The sequence below is a fragment of the Phlebotomus papatasi genome, chromosome 1 (genome assembly GCF_024763615.1).
Source record: "Phlebotomus papatasi isolate M1 chromosome 1, Ppap_2.1, whole genome shotgun sequence".
Lineage (NCBI taxonomy): Eukaryota > Metazoa > Arthropoda > Insecta > Diptera > Psychodidae > Phlebotomus > Phlebotomus papatasi.
Genome location: NC_077222.1, coordinates 30261509 through 30283900, shown reverse-complemented (window position 1 = coordinate 30283900; position 22392 = coordinate 30261509). Strand labels below are relative to the sequence as shown.

The following is a 22392-nucleotide window of genomic DNA, read 5'->3' as shown; positions in this document are numbered from 1 at the left end:
AGAAAACATGAATGGGATCAACGATTTTGAATTTCTTCAATACTGAAACCTATATAGGAATTGTGACGCCCCAAATAATGGGGTTCTCATCTGGACAGCTCATCCCAGACACAGGATATTGAATAGCATCTGAAAAATCAGCTAAAGATTTTCGGCTGATCTATTGCAAAGCCAGCCTTATCGAAAAAAAAACCACTGAACGTGTGTTATTTCGCACGATAGCATTTGTTTTGGTACCACTTAGTTGCCCCTGGAGACCAACACAACCATTTGACATTGACACCCATTAGGACTAATTTCATAAGCAGGGCAAATACACAAAAAACCCAAACACAAAATCAATACTTAAGATATCAAAGGATTTTGTACACAAAAGGATTTAAGTCCTCTCCAAAAACTCGGCAAAATCAGATTTTTGCTTTTTTGGAATTTCCTAGACATATCACCTTTAAGTTGCTCCTGAAATATCTCCCATATCTGCAATTCTCTTCATTTTGACGGGGATTCTTCAGGCATCAGCGATTAAATGCGCCCCAAGGGCGTGGTGAAATTATTCGTTGCTAAGCATTTTCGTGGGGTTGCTAGGGTTTTTGAGAGTCACGTGATTGGTCGATATTTCTCACCCTTCAAAAATTACACCATGTAGAATACTCTGTTCCCTCTGTTCAGTTATTTTAGGGGTTATCTTATGTGCTATTTATTATATTAAAATTTATTTCAGATAGAAAATCCTAAACCGAGCTTCCGTGCTCTGTTGTTAACATTTAGTAGCATCTTCACATTATGCTTGCCTTTGTCTTATGATGGGATGAAAGTTTTAGATTATTTTGTAGGATCTCAGTTTAATATAACCGGGGACCAAACAATTTTTACATGCATAATTGACAATTTTTAGGGGAAGATGGGACAGTCTCACGCATGGATAACTTTTAGGAATATTCTATTTTTTAATGAATTAATTAATATATAAAAATGTGTTATATAGGGAAAGGCCTTCAGACTTCGCACACAACTGGCTTTGAACACTTCATAATGTTCCGTATTCCTTTAATGAAGCTGACCTTATTTTTTTCAGGAAGTGTATGACTTAAGGCTAGCGACTAGCTATTAAAATACGTGTGTTCGAAACCAGAGTGTGTGCGAATCCTGATAGCTTTCCCCTATATAACTTTCTAATAGGCTATAGGACAAAACTGGATAATTTGGAACCATTTCCAATTTGGAAAATTTGTGATTTCCTTATTGTTTCATATGGACAAAGAAATAAAGAAGACCACAAAATAAAAAAGAAAAGCAAAACGAAAAAGAAATGCTTATTTTAGTTTTTTCCTCATCTAAAACACTGAAGAAATCTCAAAATTCCAAAATGATGAGTTTCCAAATTACTCAATTTTACTCTAACCAAAAAGGAAACAGCTTGAATTAATACATTTTCTATTCTTAAATACTTATCAGGAGTTATGAATTAATTTTATCCAAGTTGGATTTTGAAGTATTCAGTTTTATTTCCTTTCTTCCTTTCGAATGTTAAATTTTGTCAGGATTTACATAAGCCTTGATAGAGACAAAAATACAGTAGGGGTAGGGCCCAAATATACTTAGAATGACTTATGCCCTAGACACATATACGACTTAAGCCGAGAGACGACTTAGCGGAAAATGATGGAAATGCACTTTAATCATTATTTCGAATGTAATTACGCTAAGCTGTCTCTCGGCTAATCCTCAGGTCTGTCGAGGCCCTTACGCCCTAGACACACGTATGACTTAAGCCGAGATACGGCTTAACGCATTTATAATCAAAATAATGATTAGATTACATTTCCATCAGTTTATGACTAATCTGTCTATCTGCTTAAGCCAAGAATGGTTTAGTTAGTGGGAAACTGATGGAAATTTACTCAAATCAATATTTTTATTTACGCTAAGCCGTCTCTCGGCTTAAGTTGTAAGTGTATTCTATGGTATTTTGAATCTGTCATTCACTGAAGACTTATTTGCTGGATAGACCTGCGACTTAAGCCGAGAGACTGCTTAACATATTTAGATTCAAAATAATGATTAAACAACATTCCTATTAGTTTCCTACTAAGCCGGCTTTCGTTTTACGCCGTAACGTCCTAGACAGACTTTATAGATTTTGTTGCCGTTTCTTGGCTTAAGCCGTATATGTGTCTTGTACATAAGTCTGTTTATGGCATTAGAGTCACTAATTAGGGGTCCTTTGTTTAAATTTTCTTTACCCTATTTTTTAATATAAAATTTTACAGGCTGAATATTCTCGATGATCAGCCTGAATTTATTTGGGTTTAAGAATAGGCAAATGGGTATTGCATTTCTTAAAAAAAAAGGAATCCTTGAGTTAAATATAAATTATTTCGTATAATCCGTGACTTAGTGAAAATAGTTTGTTGTATTGACTAAAGTTAGGAAATAGGGTTTTTTGTTTTGGAAAATAAAAGAAAAATTGAAATATTCAAAGGCTGTCGCATTCAAAGACAGGCCACTTTCCCCTAGTATTTTTTATTAAATATCAAAATTGTAGAAAGCATCGCTAAATTGCTATTTTGGTGCAATTGATCCTCTGCTAAAGATCAAACCTTTTTAGAGATTAAATTTCACGAGTAAAACAGATAAATGCATTGATAGTTGAAAGGTTAAAACTTTTAGCCGGGACACTTTCAAGGTAGTTGAGAAAATAAAATAAAATTTAAAACATTATACTACTCGGACGACACAGGGAAAGGTCTTATTAAGTGATTTATAAGTACCTTATGTGTTATCCGGATACTGTAATTATCAATTTAAAAAAAAAAAATGTTTTTCTTCAAAACCTTAATTAAATGAAAAAAATCTAAAACGCATTTTTACGGTTTTTATCTAGAAATATTTGCTAATCCGTAAAAAATAAAATCACACACATGCAAATAAATAATTCTTACATGGTGTGTGTCTTTACTGAAGATTTTTAACGCATTGTGTTTTCAATAAATTTTATTCTACTTATTTTTATTTTTGTGCTCCTTTCTGATCTTGTTTACATTTACCAATAATTTACATTTGAATGCAAATTTTGTTTAAGAATTGTGTGAAGAGGGAAATTATGACGTCTAACTATATTGTCTACGTGAATGTAATGTTAAAATAGAACAGTTTTGTCGAGATGCAAACTTTTTTTGCTATTTGTTATAATTTTTTCTTATTTTATTTGTTAAACAAGCATGAATTCCGAGTTTACATTAAATTAACAAAAGAATAACGTAGTTTCTAGGTAGAATGATAAGTTTTTAACGGTCAATGTCCTACAGTCCTCTTAGAGTAACATTTCAATCATGTGAATATTCCTTTATTTATGTCCATAATTGATAAATCCTTAATGCAAAGAAAACTTTTCATGTGAAGGGTTGAAGTGACGTGAGATCCTTTTCGTGAAGTAGCTTTTAAGGAAAATTTTATGCACGCAAAGAAAAGCTACTCTTGAGATAAGTCCAAAGACTGCGTGAGCATAATAGGGATCAATGTTTCCCTAAATCGATTTCCGGGTTTAAATGTATGGGAACGAGAAGGCAAAGTCCAATACTGTAAATGAAAAAGATTCCCAGAAAGAGAGAAATCCATGTATTTCTATATATATGCACATGTATAAGAATAGGAATATATATATTTGTTCATATATAGCAAAGCACTGAGGGGAGAGAAAATCAATTAAAGGGGAAAATCACGGTGTGTCTCATAAAGCAAGATGTATAATTGTATTTATTGCAGTTCTATGAAATTTTATTGTGGCGATGCGCTTCTCCTTTTTTTATTGATTGGGAGGAGGACAATATACTGCCAACTTGACCAATTTATGAGCACGTTTTCACACGCAAAATTCTACATCTACATATTGTTACAAGTACTCCTTATTCACCGTGCGTCAAATACTTTTCGATCATGAAGGAAAGCAACCAGATGAAGGAATCTTGGGAAGAAGAAGGTAGAAGTAAAAAGAAGATATTGGGAAAAGAATTAACTTTCAATAGTGTTTCATCTTGCAGATTGTAAAATGGTATAAGTTTTTTGAGTATATTTGTGAGCTTTTGCTTATGCCCAAGCAGAATAATATCCAGCGTTAACCTAAATACAGCTGAATACGGCGGATGGAGAGGTCTTTGGTCAGGATGAAAGAGCTCGTTCATTACCTCATCGGCACGCCTTCATTTTGATTTAGCACTGAGTTGGGTTTCATTAAACAAGCGAGCGCGGCAGCAATCTATCCATGGTATAAAACATGTGTAAGCAGCACTTCCACTGGATTGTAATTTTATTGCCAACAATAATCATTTTTATTGGGTATCAAAATTGCGCGTAACCAGCAACATTGGACTACTTTACCCATATCAGTCCATTAATAAATTGGGTCTTTCTTCTGATTTACCTGCGTTATTATCGTATTTGAGACCAGAAGTCACATAAACCTAAATTAGATGTGCATCAGAGACAAAATCATTTAGCACTTATGCAATGATACTGGCATAGGATTTAAAGATTTTTGTAAAAAAATCAAAAAAATATTTTTTGAAAAATTAAATCGTTTCCAACTGCAGCATACTGATAAGATCTTTAATAGACTAAATGAATTAAAAGGAAACGACTTATCTTATGGAACCATAATTTTCAAATAACTTGTGCCTTAGACATTCTAACGACTTAGCCGAAAGACGGATTAGTCAGAAACTAACGGAAATGTAATGATCATTATTTTCTTCATAATTACGTTAAGCCGTCTTTCGGCTTAAATCAAGTATAGGCTTAAGGCTTAAGTAAGGGCATTATATTTAAACTTTTAAAGGATTATTATAAGAATTTTGGCTTTAAATGTTTGTTGAAGGAGTGGCAAAATCACACTTTATAAAACAAGGTTTTCCTTCTTTATAACGTTCTGTAGAATGCTCTAAGTAAGACGTTGTAGAACCATATAGGGAAACTGTGCCAAATTTCGGCCAGCTTCTAATTTCGGCCACTTTGAGTGTAATTTCGGCCACGCATATAAATTAATTAAAATTATGTATGTAATCTTCGAATAGTCAATGAATTCATTTTGCTTTTAAATATTTATTCATTTTTGGATGTATTAACACAAAGACCGTTAAATTTTAGGTATAATTTGAATTTAAATTGTGTTGTAAAAACTCAGTGTGGAAAGAGTCTTAAAAAAATGTGACAGATCGATTGTGTTTCTAGCAGTCTTGCGATTTGTGGTGAAAATTGATGAAAATGGGTTAGTTTTCTTTAAATATTGTTTCTGTTTATGTTAATAGTGAAATAATTCTTTAAATTTCAGGTGAAATTTCCCTGCTGGATCCTGTATTTCGCGTAAAAAAGTAGATACTTTGTGAGCGTTTCCCCGGTGAGGTAGTGTTGCTTATTCCGGCAACATCTTTTGCTTTACTAAATTTCTTATTCATTTTCTGTGTGTTTTGTTTTTTTAATTTCTAAGTTCTACAATGTCCAGAGAAAAAGAAAACATCGCTTCTATGAAAAAGATGATGTGGAAAAGGCCTTGGAAGAGTTCACGAAGGGCGAATTGCTACGGGAATCTGCGCGTGAATTTGAGATGCTACTCTCCAGATCTTCAGGACAAATTACACGGAAGATCTCAGGGCTTATGGATCATATAAATGTATTAAACTCGCTCCGTTTGACGTTTTGAAATTTTCTATCCGTTGCGTCACAAAAGTTGGTCAGAAAAAGGTGGCCGGTATTTCACTCAAAGTGGCCGGAATACTACCCAAAGCAATATTATTACTAATTTTTCAATATTTTAGGAAGTGATTTAAAGAAAACAAAGATGATAAACTAGTTTTCAAGGTTCCACACAACCTTCCCGAAAAGGAAGTAACAAAAAATATCAAGATAAATTAAAAATATTGCATTTCAAACTTAGGACTTCGGTGCTTATATGCAACTATGCCGAAATTTGACACACTTACCCTACGCAGGCTTTTAATCAAAATGCCTCATAATTTAAGCAAGTTTTACTCTCTTTGTTTGTTTTACTGATGCATACTTTACTGATGCACTCTGAGAATTAGTACTAAAATTCTGGAAATACCCTTGCCAAAGGTATAAGTTTGAGGTTTGTCATTGTTGTTCTTAAATCACTATATTCGCTACATTCGTGCTGATTTGAAAAGTAATTTGAAACCCAGGACACTTGTACCATAGAATGGGTGTTCTATTACTTAATCTCTTTCGTTTACAACAGCTAATTAATGTAATTTTAGAAAAAAATAAATAAATAAATCGCTAATAATAGTAAAGCTAAATTTCTCTTTGGTATCTTGCCAATTTGCTAAAACTAAATTATGTCACTTCGATAGCAAAAGGGCGAATTTTGGAAAGTATTTTTAAAAAAGTAACGATATTTATGGAAGATTCTATAGCGATAAAAATATTTACCCTTGTATGGAAAAGGCAAAGTTTAAAGGTTAATATTATATAATAGAAGATCATTTTTATTAGTATATTTTCTTTCTATGAGCAGAATTACTGACAATGATATTCGAAGTAAAAACAATTTCTGGGCAAAATGCAAGAAAACAATTGGCGTGTCTATTGTTGTTACCTTGGGATTTTTTTTCAGAAACAAAATTCAATGGTGTAATTGACATTTAATAATTTGTAAGATACGATCGCGATCGATTGGCATCTGTAGATAATTTAACTGCATTATACATATTGTCATATGTATACATTACACATCTTTTAAATAAAATTATACTAATTAAGAAGAGATCGTTGCATGCTAATTACATAGCAATTTTTGCCAGAAAAAAAATTCGTTCATGTTATGATCATGAATGATCATTACAATTGTGATGGACTCAGAAATCGATCAAACATCATGACTTGGGTAGAATTATGAAATGTTCAGAAGTGTAATTTAATTTGATGTGGTGTAAATGAATTGGACATCTATAATTATTTAATTAATACTTCAGTTTCAATATGTACAATCAATTTTTATTTCATTTAAGATTAATTTAAATACGTCAAACTGAACAAGTAAGACTTCAATTTAATCATATGACGTAAAATTCCTATTATTATAGTTAAAGTTCCTAAAGGTTTTTGCCGCATTTTGTTATAATATTACAATTTTAAAATAAAATTTAAAAAATAAGTAAAACATCATAAAAATGGCCTGAGTGTCAGTGCAATTTTGCGTAAATAGTGATTTCGATCGCGGTTTTTTTTTACATTTTATACCTATTTCTTGTAACTTAATATTTCATATTAGGGGGACGTGGGGCTACTTTGAGCTTTTTGGTTACATTGATATTAGTTTTTCGCATATTTATAAATAAAGTGAGGTCTTCCAATTATTTTATTTATAGTTCCACTTTTGTTTTATAGAGGTAAATTACATTCAATTAAAGCCCGCTTGTCTTGATAAATATGAAAAAAAAATCATATGTCAATATATAAGTCTCACAGCTCAAACTGGTCCCACCTCCCCCTATATAAAGATTAGTAGTTAAATGGTAAGGCGCTTGCTTTCCGACGCAAGTGTCCAAAGAAATTACAAATATAAAGGTGTGAGAATCCTAAGAAATGATGAAGTTCAGTGTGAATTATTATTATTATCTCATAATACCTATATGCGATAGACAAGCTTAATAATTCGGAATTAATTGTAGAGTTAAGTGACTATAATATCAATACATAAATTTGTGAAGAACGAAGACGGTAACGATTTTACAGTCAATGTGCTTCTGCCATAAAATGTTTTGTGATATTGTGCTGTAAAATTCCAGTAATAGTTTTGTTACCTGATGGTCATATGTCTTATTTTAATATTCCTTTTTTTTATCATATCTTTCTTCACAAAAACATTCCATCAAGTCAGTGTCTCTAATTCAGTTAGCCGACAATCATTCTGATTTTCGGTCCTCTATCTCATAAATCAAGATATTTCATTCACGAAAATTATGTACTAAATAAGATCACTCACATATGAGTTACGCATATGTAAATAATTGTGGTATGAATCTACCACTCACACTGTCATGAATTCGGATCAGAAGTGCAATAAAAAATATGATACTTTCTTTTTTTTATTGTGCTTTTAGATTCCAATTCATTGACCATGAATATCTAAGAGGAGAGGCACAAAAACGCAAATATAACTCTCCTTTATTTTGGGCCTCGTGCTCACCATATACATAATATGGTTTATATGAGAGGATAAAACGATAGAAAAGATGTTATATCAATTTGTTCAAATTTATAAGCTAAAATTGGATATACTCGTACTTATCAGTGAACATATCTTTCACACCTCACATATTCAGTGATTCAAAAGCAGTACAATGGATTTTGATATTTCATTGGACGGTTTGAGATTTAGAATACACTGTTTACAGATTAACTTGGGTTACACTTTGAGTTACTGCGGCAGACATAGTGAATTTGGGTAAATTTATTTAGGAACTCAATGAAAGCTTTTACTATACTTTTACTACTTCTCTATTACATCACCGAATTGGGCTTTAACCACAATTTATGTGTTATTATATGTACATTTGTAATGAGAATTAGTGAGATATTCGATGTTCTTGTGAGCACACATTTTATCATTAATTCTTTGGGATTGAGAGGTGTGAGATAGGAGAAGATTAACAAAAGGGAAGATGTTGAGCAGAAGCTAAAAGAGAAGTCAAGTAATTGATTTTTATGGTAATGATGGCATTAAATCACTAATACATAGTAGAATGTTGGCAACATAGTGCCTATTAGCTTCATTCTGGTAATATTTCTGTCACTTTTAGACAAAGAATATTTTTATTTTATCTACCTTTTAAGGATATACTACTTTGCAATTGTTTACTGATATGCAGTTAAAAAACTGAGAAGTTTAACAGCTCTATGCGAAACAAAGATCTATGTAAAAAACATAGATATTTAGTTACTTAAATATTGAAGATATCTTGTCACAAAGAAGCCAATTTTAATAATTTTTTGAAATTTTAAATAATAATTTATCTTTGTATCTAATCAGCATAATGGTTAAACGGTATGAGATATTGACTTTAGGTCTTATTATAGCCCCCTATAAATTGATACTTCAAAGATAAATTATTTATTTTGAAACAGTTGGAAAAGATATTTACAATACGTTTTTAAGATATTTTTTTTAGGTACACTCGGATGTAGATGGATAGAACATTTCATTCTTAGACGCCAATATCCTTTATTTGGTTTGAGTTTTTAAAGCTCTACAGTTAATGAATATTTTGAAACCTTTACCATTTTGATCAACAATAGGAGATTCCGGAAGTTGTCGGAAAGCAATAATCTCTCAGGGAAACATAAACTATCTCCCGATTAAATTGGTCCAACCACCGATGAAAGCTTTGAGACTGCGCCGAAAGCTCTGGGGATAGTGGATGTGTATTCCTAAGTGATTGTTATTTCCCGTCTAATTCCTGAATCCCTGATTGTTGATTGCAATTTTACTTCAGTTTTTTTTTTTACCGTACTTTAGTATTTTGAAAGGGGTTTAATTTGATAATAATTTCAGCAGATTGTGAACGGAAAAATAGACCTTTCTTGACTTTTTCTCTTTAATTCTTCACGGTGAAGAATTAAAGAGAAAAAGTCAAGAAAGGTCTATTTTTCCGTTCACAATCTGCTACAACCTATTAGACCGAAAATTCCTCCAAGATAATAATTTCGGTAGAAATACTCTTGATCAGTAAAAAGCGGTATAAAATCAAAATTATGGTCAATTAAATAATAATTTTGGTAATTAGAACTAAAATCTTACAGGTTTTAGTATGTTAAATGAATGTTAGGAACAAAAAAAAACTTTAAATTGTCTCTTGGTCAAAAATTTCAAATTTAATTTTTTGATGTTCAAAAAGTCACAACTATTAATTAATTAGTAAAGAACGATAAGTTAATTTAATTGAAAAAGGTTTTTCCATAAACACGATTTTGACAAAAATATCAAGATCAAGAATATTACAGATATTGATTTGAACCGTTATTAATTTGGTATGTAATCTATTACAAATCCCGAGGAATATTTAGTGTTTAATCTTTAATATCCGAAGAAAATTAAGTTCTTGATAATTAAAATTGATCTTGAATAATAAATTTTGAGTTTATGGACAGGAAAAATCAATCTCAGACTTCTGAGGTATCATAAGACGAATTAACAGACAAAATTAAAGTAAAAGACATCCAAAATATCTACAAATGAATGATTTAGTTTACTTGGTACATTTTTGAGTAATCTGTGAATGAAAAACCCGGAAAATTTGACAATTTCTCAGACAGAGAGAGCAAGATTGCCAGATTTTTGCCCATAAATTGCAAAATCGATCGAATTTAGTGCAAGAATCGGCAGATATTAAAATCTTAAAGAAAACTTAACTATATCCTATGAATATTCGTGAATTTTTTTCAGTTCGAGGATTTGCAGTTATTATTCACAGTTTGAAAATTTTAATTATTATTTGAATTTTCAATTACAAGCAAAAGCTAACCGAAAATCAATAGGGAAAGCTGCTTTGAGCCGCTTTGAAGCTTTGGATGATGGAAGTTTCCTATCACTCGGTTTATTCCTGTGTTCTTAATTGAATCTGACCCATGAGAATATAAAATTAAAATTTACTCCTAGGGGAAACTGGGGCACCACCAAACATGGGGTAGCACCAAACACTAATTTTTATTTCTCAACTACTTGGACAATCTCAGCCATTTCTTCAGTGGACAAGCATCCCTATAATGCCTATAAATTTCTATAAGTCTTTTCTTCTAAAGTCGAATATTCGATTAAAAAATCGCAATGTTTGGTGGTACACCGTGTTTGGTGGTGCCCCAGTTTCCCCTATATCTCATCAAATTTCACGGAAAGGGCTAGGGTTAAAATTCATTGAGGAATATTGAAAAAAAATAAAATGGTACGAAGCGTTTGTCATCTAGAACCTTTTTCTAACATTTTTGATTACTTCCATAAAGCCTTCAATGAATTATGGTTAATATTTCTGTGAGAAAGACAACAATTTTACAATTTAAATTAAGAAATTCAGGAATATTTAGGTAGGTTTAATTAAATGATTTAACATTTCCCTTTTGAAATTATGTTGTAATATATTTATTTAAAAATAATTAATTTGACAATTAAAGGAATTATGAAAAGAGTAGGGGAAGGATTCAAGGGCGTACCCAGGATTTCAGTTAGGGGGGGGCTAAGTCTTAAATTTTGTTGGCGGTGGGGGGGGGGGCTACATAATTTTTATTTTGAAAAAAAACATAAAAAACAAAATGAGATAAAAAATATCTATATACAAACTGGTCCTACTTTTCACGAGAGATTAGCCTATGCCCAATTTGTAGGTATTGATTAAGGAACGATCATCAGTGTTCCTCGGACCAGTGTGCATTGTCTCTCATATTATTGACCAAAAATAAAATTAATTTTTAGAAATTATTCGCAACTTCTTACCAAATAACTACAGCAAGGATGCATTTCGTTAGTTCATATTTAATCTGAAATATCTGATAAAGCCCCTTCCGATCTGTAGAACACAGTGCATTTTTACTATTACACCTGTCTTTATTCATTTCTGATAATAATAAGCATATACAAAAACATTAAATAATGTTTTGGAGCTTATATTTTATTAAACTTAATATGGAACATTGGTCTTAACATTTCGTTTTGTGAAACCCTTCAAGGCAAAAAGGACTATCAGTCTTTATAGAATTAATGATATGCTTCTAAAAATTTCCAGCTTTGACATTTTTATTTAACGAAATTTACTTAAGACTAATAAACTGAATGCTTTTTTCTAAATTTCTTTTCCAGCATAATAAAAAAAAATCAAGTTCTTGGACATAAGAAGAAGATTTAAACTATATTTGCTGCATTTTAATTTAAGAAAAAAATCAAAATTCAGCCATTTAGCTATGTTTTCTAATATTAAAAACGTTAATATTTCCTGTTAGGTGATGAATAAAACTAGTCCTCGAACGAAGGATTTTATGTTTACTTGATCATAACTTATTCTATAAAACAAAACATGGTGTAAAATACTTCAAAAATGCCATTCGTTCAAGGACGCAAACTTCAATAAGGGATATGCTGTTGAAAATGACAATGATGCTGATGACTAAGGACTGGTTCGACTCATTAGCTAACAGGAAATATTTGGTTTTTAAATTTCGGATGAATTTATTTCAAGAAATCTTGTCCATCGAAAAGTTTTTTTTTCAAAAAGGTCTCCGTATTCCGAAAATCAGATCCCTACAGCTGAATTTTTAAAAGAAAATTTCAGAAAATATACTTTAAATGTTGTGCTTTTATATGCCTAAGAGCTTGAATTAAATAAACTTTCTATTATGTTGTAAAAATATTATAGAAAAATGTGCTTTTTTTTAGTCAGTTTGATCTACGTAACCCCTTAAAGGGTTACATGGATCACGCAGCCTAATAACAGCACGTTTTCTTTCATTTTTGTCAACGTAATAAAATTATTTCAATTAAAGCCCTTCACTGGTAAAAATGAAAGGATCACCGAGGATCCATTCGAATGTATCATTTTTTTTTACATTTATTTAAGCTAATAAAAACAATGAAAAGTTACATTTGGTGTTCCGTCAGATAAGAGAAATATGTTGTTAGTAACAAGTTTACGATAAAACATGTTCTATCGTGAAAAATATGCATTCAAAGTTTCAAATTTGATCCATCCTTTGTAAATGGATCAAATATGATCCATTTTTGAATCAAAATGATCCTCCTTTTTTTACCAGTGTTAAGTATGTATAAATACAACATTTCAACTGCATTTCTTTTAAATTTTTATTTAACCTTTACTCCTTGGAACTTGGCACCTAATTTTTGGAAACGTCTTTTTCAAAAAAAAAACTTTTGGAAATCACGATGACTCAGTGTGGATTAATCTAACGTTAAAAAAAACAAATTATTTCCTATTAGACTACGAGTTACACTAACTTGAACTATGGATTTTTTGTTGCTTTGATAACAATTTATTTTGCAAGGCGAAACAAAAATACTCCGAAAATCATATTTATGTATTAAATTTTCCCAAAAACCCAATTTAATCTTTATTTCAAAAGTCCTGAAGTTCAAGTACGGGTTTAACTCATCTGAACAGAAAAAAAAACGGTTTTTAGGGTCAGATGAATCTACTCTATGTAATCATTAATAACGAAAGTTTTTCAATAAACGTTTCCGACAATCAGGTCCTAACGGCCGAATTTTTATTTATTTTTTTAATAAAAATGTGAAAAAAATAGTTTAAATGTTATGATTTTATATGCCTAGGAGCTTGAATTTAATAAAATTTTTATTATGTTGAGAAAAAAAGTTAGAAAATATGCTATTTTCAGCCTTTTTGACCCGCATAGCCCTTCATCAGATCAAAGTTCAAAGTCAATATACGGCCTCAGCTTTAATTACATATTCTTAAATTTCACGTCTGTTGCTCCATTTGATGGCTTCAAATAAACTTCCGGAGTCCTTGGAGCTTCTTTTTTTAAACATATCCCCCGAGGAAATTAAAGGTCCATCAGGACAAGTTATTAAGATGTCTTAAGGCCTACACATTGGGAGTAATTTTCAAAAAAGCAAATGCTTTTTAGAAGAAAATTTTCTGCACTTCTCTAGGTGGAAACGTCACAATTCTGTCAAAAATGCAATTTTTGACGAAAACAGTTCCCAATGTGTATAGGCCATTAAGAAGAAGATTATTAAAAATAATCGGTAGAATCATTTTAAGAAACTTGCTTTCTTCTCATATGGTGAACCGTTAGTGGCAAAAAATACGATTTTTAGAAGACTCAAGTACGACTTTTCTAAAACATAGTCTAACACTATATTTTTACTTTCTCTGTGGATTTTTAGGCTTTCGTTATAAATTCTTAAATATACCTTAAATATATGAAAAAGATTACGTGACAACTTCTTTCTTTTCGAAAAATACATTACTGAATGAATTTATTTACTGAAATTTCGTTAGAAAAAGAAAGCAAAAATAGTTACGAAATATTTGCCCATTTTTACATTTTTTTTTAAATTCTTGAATGTAATACAGTACGGACAAGTGCCTTGTCCTGCCCCCCCCCATTGGGCTTTTAATAGTTTTTGAGTTTATATAAGTTCATTTTTGTATTGATCCTCTACAAATTAGCAGTAAAACATCAAATATGAGAAGTGACTAAATTTATAACTTTAAAAGCAATAGAATTTTCATGAAATTTTCTATCTTTATGAATTGAAAATTAAGCCCATTTTTGGAAAGATTTGGATTTTTTTACCGGTCAAACTAAATTTTTTTGCTGAATAAGTATATTTTTTTTTACTTTTCGCTTGTTTTTGAATTTTTCTGACGCTTCTAGGGGGGGCAGCTGCCCCCCCCTGCCCCTAGCTGGGTACGCCCATGGAAGGATTTGATGCTTCATAGACATTCTATCTACGAATACTTCGTATTTTTTCTATATTCTTTTAATGAATCTGACCTCATAGCAATATTTTTTATTAGTCAGTCTTAAGTCACACATTTTCTGAAAATAAGTCAGATTTTTTAAATGACTATGGAAAAAATAGGAAGTGTTTAGAGCCAGAGTGTGTGCGAAGCCTGGAAACCTTTCCCTACATAAATATTTTTTTAACAGTTCAAATCAAATCAAAAGTCTGTAGGGAAGGGTTAATAGTTTTTCTATTCTATACCTAATACATTTGCTTCTGTTTTTTGCCTAGTTCCGTCTTCTTAGTTGTAAAAAATGTTAGATGTTATCAATATATTCTGGAGTTTTTATTCAAATATATCATAGGAGAATTGTATATAATGTGTGATACATATCGTGCGTTTATGTACAAAGGTATTGGCTGACAACTTGAAAATTTTACTACTGTTTAATTAAAATGAACTCCATGTAATACTGTCAACTGGTTTTATTCATTTTTTTTGGTTTTTGTCTCCCCAGTTCATGGTTACGAAGAAATCACGCGGCAAGAATTTTCCTTATCATGTTAACTTCTACGATATCTCCACCAGAATTGAGTGTATAATACATTTAAGTTGGTAATAAAATAACACGAATCCACGATATGCTAATTAATTTATCGACATCTACAAGCGATTCGAATGCAAATTTACTAATTTGATTTGGATGAAGAGTTCAAAATTTCCTCCACCCTTAAAAAAAATTTTTCACCGATGGGAATTAATATGAGGAGCACACACCACAAAATATCACATTTAATTAAAAGACATTAACAAGATGAGCTACAACAATTTAAACAGACGCGTATCAATTATAAATACCATCTTAATGCGATGAGCCACCGAACACGCTGTGATTACGATCGTGGACAACTTGTATATGGAATATTGCATATCTTTCTAATTTGAAACAATACAAATAATTTTAACGAATATATTATTGAATTGTTAATTAATTGATTTAACCAAAGAAGAAGATTACAGATTAGTTATTTCAATTAAACTTATCCGTTTTATGAGTTTTGAATTGATTCACTAAATAATCTCAATATCCTTCGTATGAGCAACGCTATGTCCTATCCATTTGGCTTTGTTTCTCTTCCCATATCCTTCCCTATATTTATCTACCACAAATCGATGTACAGTCATTAGGGTCTTTGGCAATGACTATTCCAAATGAATAGTTTGTTCTTGACAAATATTTGGATTATGGGGTTTAGACATCAATTTTATAAACTGTCAAAGGTGTCTAATAACTAAAATTATAAGTAATAATCGACAATTTGAGGAAAATTTCTTTGATATTTCTACCACAGGTGAAGATGATATTTGATTAATGATTTGTTTTATACACTTACCAGTCTTCGTTTAGGTTTAATAAGCGGTCTATTTTGTCCATTCATTTTATAATACAATCCACAGGCGTTACACAAATAATGTCCAGTACCGTCTCTTCGCCACAGAGGCGTCGATGTTGCACCACAATTAACGCATTCTCTACCCTCTGAAAAAGAGAATAACATTATGTTTAGACAAATTTATGTAGCTCAATAATTCAGAAATTACGCCTGTATTTATCTAAATCTTGTTAGTATGCTGATATGAAGCCTCTGATGTTACTCGCCCATTTTGTTATTCATTGTTTTAGTGATTTAAGTAAAGTGCTAAAATTCTTTTTTTTACAATATTCTAAAGAATAAATTTTGCGATATATAACTGGAAAATTATTTTCCAAGAATGCTGCGGAAGATAAGTTGAGAGAGGAAGAGTTTAGAACAATTGCAGTCTCCAGAAAAGCTTGTTAAGTCAAATTAGTTAAAGCCATGGTAAAGTTAGAATACTATTAAATTTTACGATTTGTTTCTTAATTTTTGCATTGAAAATGATCTCAGATTTAGTTTATGCGATCTTCTGCTTTGAGAAAATCGTAAATGTAATTTTTTATCTCAAACATAGGTATGAGTTTTGTTATACACAACAAAGAAAATTGTTATTAATGCTGTATTCTGAAATCTTAATAGAAAACAATTACGTTAAAGTTTGCTTTGTAAAGTAATTTCTTTATTTAGATTATTGTTCTTACAGCTTATATTCCTTTAACAAAATTATGATAATTTCAGTAGATAAATTTGATCTCATCTGAAACAGTGAGAAAATCTCAAGTGTCCCAAATTGTAAATGGTTCCAAATTACATAATTTTACCCTGTTCTTTTATTTTCTAATGGCAAAAATTGATTTCTTACTGATCAAATTTAATTTTTATTGATCGAAGGGTCACATTGGCTAATTGATCAGATTCATTTTGTGAAACAATTTATATTTTCTATTTTAATGATTTACATTACCGCTACTGCAGGACTATGAATTATTAGTAAATGCTTTTGGCTACAAAAATTAGCAGCTGTTAGTCACCTTACCCTAAAGAGAATGACGTAGTGGAAGGCTTCCAGGCTTCGCACACAGCTTGGCTTCGATCACTTAATATTTAGTTTTCCTACATTTCTTTCTGACCTTATTATTTCAGGAAATGTATGACTTAAAACTAGAGGTTTTAAAATATATTGCTATGAGGTCATATTCATTAAAGGAATATGGGAAAAATATGAAGTGTCCGAGGTCAAAGTATATATAAAGCCATCAAGCCTTACCCTATATCCCTAAAAACTGAAGGGATCCATATTTCGCACAAGAATGAACTGATTTATGAAGAAACTATTTTGCAAAAACGGTTCTAATGTCCATTTTTCTCTTTCTCTTTAAGGTTATATGTGCAAGTTAGATTCAAATATTTAGGAGGCTAATGGCCTCTACACACTAGAGAAATTTATGTCCATACTGGAGCAAATTTCCTAGGCTTGTGTAGAAAAAAAACTCTTCAATATGAAAAGAAATTTTTCTAATGTGTAGAGGCCATTAAGGACAATATTACTAAAAAATCAGAGCATTTACATAAAACAAGCAAGAATTTACTTTTATCGTTTACTGGAAAAAATTTAAAAATTGTTTGCTCTAGAAGAATATACGTTTAAATGTAAATAGTACCAATGTCTTTGAGGATAGGAAGATAATTTAAAGATTTGAGTATTTAAATCATGTATGTGTCAATTTCCATTCAAATTTCTATCTATCTAGAAAAGATTAAAAGATTTTTAATTTAAAACAAAGAAGTTTTATGATAATTCATTCCGGAGGCTATGAAAGAACAACTATTGTTCAATGTTTTATAGATATGTCTGAAAAAATCTTATGAAATTTAGGAAGATCACTATTCATCAATTAAGTAAATGTTGCTTTGTTCCACTGTTCTTTAATGAAAGAATCTAGGATAAAAGATAAATCGGACAATTTATGAATCAGATATCGTTCTTATTCCAAAATTAAAACTGAATTTCGAATGCATAAATTACATTGTCATATAAAGTCATAATCTGCAAAAAAGTGGTAATTATTCAGAGAATTATAATAGGATTGGACTTTTTGGGGTGCTTGTTATTTTAATTTTCCTTATAACAATGGGCTCTTAAAAATTTAAAAACACAAAATTGAAAAGTCAAAATACCTTATTTACCTTTCGAAATTGATTTTTGATTTCTATTTCTCTTGAAGGAACTGCGATAATATTTAATATTCCGAATATTAACAATACCTGAAGTATTCTGATAACTAACTACCTAATTATTAGGATTTATGTAAATCTAAAGAAATTTATTTATTTATCGTTGTAGATATCAAACCTTTTTAAATTTTTTTTAACAAAAATTTCGAACTCGAATTCAATACTATTGCGATTTCTTAAAGAAAAAATTCAAGGATCGGTGTCAAAATCCAAAGAAAGACATTTTGAGTTCTTGTTAATTTAAGCTCATGTTCTTTCTTAATATTATGGTCGTATGAACACTTCTTCGGCAAAGAACACTTAGGGTAAGACGGAGTAATTCGGAATCATGTCCATTTTGAAATTTTGTTTCAGATGGTTAAAGAGAAAAAGAAAACCACGAATAAGTATGAGACTTTATATTCTAGAGTACTCCTTCGTTGGTTTTTCCTTTTGGCACCTAAAACTGTTATAAAATCTTAATGTTACAAATTCTACATTATTCCAAATTACCCCATCTTATCCTATTGGGAATTTTGTCAAAATTTTGAAAATAAATGATTGTATCTAATAAAATGTAAGTAATATGAAGATTATTTTATCTTCCTATAAGGATATATCTTCTAATTTCATATCCCAAGTGGTACAAACTAGGGTGCCAATAGGTCATGTTAAAAGTTCTTAAAGTGCCAATAAGTGTTCCTTTGACCCTATGTACAAAAATATAAATGTTTCGATTTTGGTAACAGTTACAAAATGCATTGATATTCTCAATATTCCTTTCACAAAATTTCTTTACAAATTTAAATTTTGATTTGGATATTCGAAATTCAATTTGAATTTTCGGATACAAACGATGATATGTCCAAATAGTGCCATCCTTTACCCGAGACACTTTCAGGCAGGTAATGTACAGCTGTGAACAAGCGGAATTCAATATTTTCAAATTAAACATCTGTCCAATTCCTTAAGTCTTTAAGGACATATTATTCTCATTGACCTTTTCGATTTAGGGTTTTTGCAAATTCCGTTATGCCTCTCTTAACACAGGATTTCTTCTTTGACAAAGAAGCAGGAAAAAAACATTTTATATCAGGTGTAAAATTAATGAGATCCCCTAATCGATCGTTGATACAATAATAAAAAGTGTCATACATGATTGGAAAGTGCGATGAGGTGACATTGAGGAATATAAAGAATAACGAGGACTTGATGTGGTGTTGGGAGAAGGTGAGAACAGTGAGAGACTCCAAAGACAAACACATCTTTTTTGGTTATATTTTTTTTTTGATAAAAATAACATATTTATATGTATTATGCGAGATGGGTAAATGGAGTTGTGGAAAAGTATCAGGTCCAACCAAAGAAGTGTCAATTGCCTCTTGGTTCGAGGAATGATTTATGTACTTTGGTGACGGAGGTACGAAATGTTATACCACGTCCAGTCAGTTTGTAATAATCATGAATATTGAAATTACTAATAAATTTATTAATTTATGCGCCTCAACGGTTGTTCCCAAGTTCTACCAAGAGATTCTTATTTTTTTTCTTTCTCTTTTTTGGGAGGAATTTGAACAAATGAATTTTGAGGAAGAGAAAAAATGAGGGAGAACGAAATTATGGACAGCCAAGTGAATTGGATTGGATGTCTTCTCGTGATGTGTTCTTCTCGCATCAGAATCGCTGAGTTTCAGTAGCAATTAGACATAAATAAAAGTCTTGTGTATTTTTACCATTTTACGGGGATATCTGTCCAAATCGATATTTAAGGTAGATCCACTGGGGAGAAAATGATTAACTGAATACTATCTCTATACAACGACTTTTATATGTATATTTTCACGTGTTATAATGAAGAGAGCCAAAAAAAAGACTGTATAAGAAATTGTAGAGCAGGGGGGAAGATTAAAATAAGAAAAAAAAGAGAGTCTCCTCTAACGAGACTAACAAATGTGAGATGGTGTTTTTAGTATAAGTTTCAGAAAACCACTTTGACCGTTAATAAATCAGTCACTTAATGATCTTCTTCAAAATATAGCTGTGAGGACAGCTCAGGTATTCTACGGAATGTCTCCAGAGTGATTCTCTCGATGAGGTATGAGAAATTTGGATGGCATTCAGGAACCAGACGATATTTTATACTTAAATTGTTTTTTGACAACTCGAATCTGTACCTTTTCTCTTTCTCTCATTCATGGGAATATTATTTTGCCTTTTTATATATTTTATTTTTATGTCACTCCATCTTTTTCCAGAAGGACCAACAACAAAAAAACTCTTGACTTGAGGTAGTTCCTTGGTGAATCTTTGTTTTTCTTTTTTCTTTCTCATAGCTCTCATATTAACAAATTGATTTAATTATGAATGAAAATGAGAAGGCAAACATTTCAGATATAATTTACAAATGAATCTGTCAATTAGCTAAATCTTAATAGTTCTCAGCACAAAATAATTTCGCATTTTTCTCCATGAGACGTCTGACACTAAATATTGGACTACAGGATGATTCACCTGTAGAATTACCATGGGAAAATTTGCATTTAGGCATCTCAGAAGTGATTCATTTATCTGTGATTCTTTCATAGTCACAGCTACTGTAATGCTGCGGTTATCTCAGTCATAATCGATCGAGTTCATATTCACACGAAAATTCGGCTAAAATCCGCAGATTATTAAAATAGAACGTACTTTAGAATAATTTTTGAAATATAAACCGAAATTTTCATTTCGCTAAAATTGTGTAACGGCGTTATCATACTTGCACATTAAAATTTTAATGTGATTCACATTAATTGTCGCTTGTGAGCATCCAAATATGTTATTTGTGTCTTTGAGTCACTTAATATTTGGGATTTTTCTATTTATTGATAAAGAAGTGGACTTGCCCTCCAAAAAATAAGTTTAAATTTACCTAAAGCATAAATATTTTTCACATTAAAAAATTAAAGAGAAAATCGCATTAATTTTTCGCATCAATGCTATAAATCAATTTATATCAAATTTTGCGGGCCAAGTCTACCTTTTTATCAACAAATAGATCAAATTTTGAATATAAAATGATTCAAACACACAAATTACACATTTGGACTCTCACCAGCGACAATTAATGTGAATCATATTAAAATTTTAATGTGCAAGTGTGATAACACAGTAAGACTGCCAAACATTTAAAGTTTTACATAAATATAAAATGTCTATAAACACCTTGCAAAAGTTCTGAGTTCGACATTATGAAAGGTTGAGACAGTTGCACGCATGCATGACTTCAGAAAATATTCATTGACAGGATAATTGATTAACATCTAGTAATTATGCTTGTATTTTCTGATAGTCAATATTCAATAAAAAGTGACAGAACGTAGCTATCACACTCGTTTGACGTAAGAGACGTGGAAAATTTAGCAGTAAGTGAAACAGTCCCACCCCAGTTAATTATTTTGAAATTGAACATCAATGTTATTCCTTAGATCTGTGAAACATATCCTCACTAACATTTTTGATTTAGTGTTTTCTTCTAAATCTGAGCTCTCAAACACATAAAAGCACAACATTTAATTTTGAATTAAACTATATTTTTTCAAAATTTTCAATAAAAATTTTAGAAAATAGCCATTTGGACTTGATTTACAGAGATCTCTATTGAAAATACTTACTTTGAAGTAGTCATGATTATTCAAAGTAGATTTATCGAAAAAAAATCGTGTTCACAGATGAGTTCAACTCGTACTTGAACGAATAATTTAAAAAAAAAAATGAAATTTTTACTTTTGCTAGAATTTTATATAACATATTTTTGGAGTGTTCTATACCACGTTTTATCTCGTAAAAATCCTTTGTGAATGTACTGTTTAACTCATCTGCTAATAGAAAATACTTATTTTTTTGACTTTAGATGAACGTACCATTGAATCGGGTGGCTTTGTACTCTAATAGTGACTTTGCACTTTTGCTTTCCGTAAGCTTTGCTTTAATTCTAGGATTTAAGAATGGTCCAGTGACCATAAGGGCACTTAAGGGTGATCCAAAGATCATCCTAATTCGACGACCATCCTTAGGTGCTAGAATTAAAGGAAAGTTTACAAAAAACAAGGGTGCAGAGTCCCCTGAGTGCAAAGTCACCCTCTTTTGCGGCACTCTGAGTAATCGTCACTATCACAGAGTAGGGTAAGTGCTCATAATTTTGTCCAGTTTCTTATTTTGGACACTTTGAAGATAACATTGGACACTAAAAATAAATTGATTAAAATGATGGATTTTTATTCCAATATTTG

The 22392-nt window shown here is 30.9% G+C and overlaps 1 protein-coding gene across 17 annotated transcripts in view; it reads right to left on the bottom strand.

Moving 5' to 3' along the window:
- LOC129799618 (GATA-binding factor C) overlaps positions 1-22392 on the bottom strand; it is a 118610-nt gene that overhangs the window by 25081 nt on the left and 71137 nt on the right. For all 17 annotated transcript variants that reach the window (XM_055843653.1, XM_055843655.1, XM_055843663.1 and 14 more), the window contains one exon: positions 15884-16029. In XM_055843653.1, the coding sequence (XP_055699628.1) occupies positions 15884-16029 (146 nt within the window). The remainder of the gene's footprint in view (positions 1-15883; positions 16030-22392) is intronic.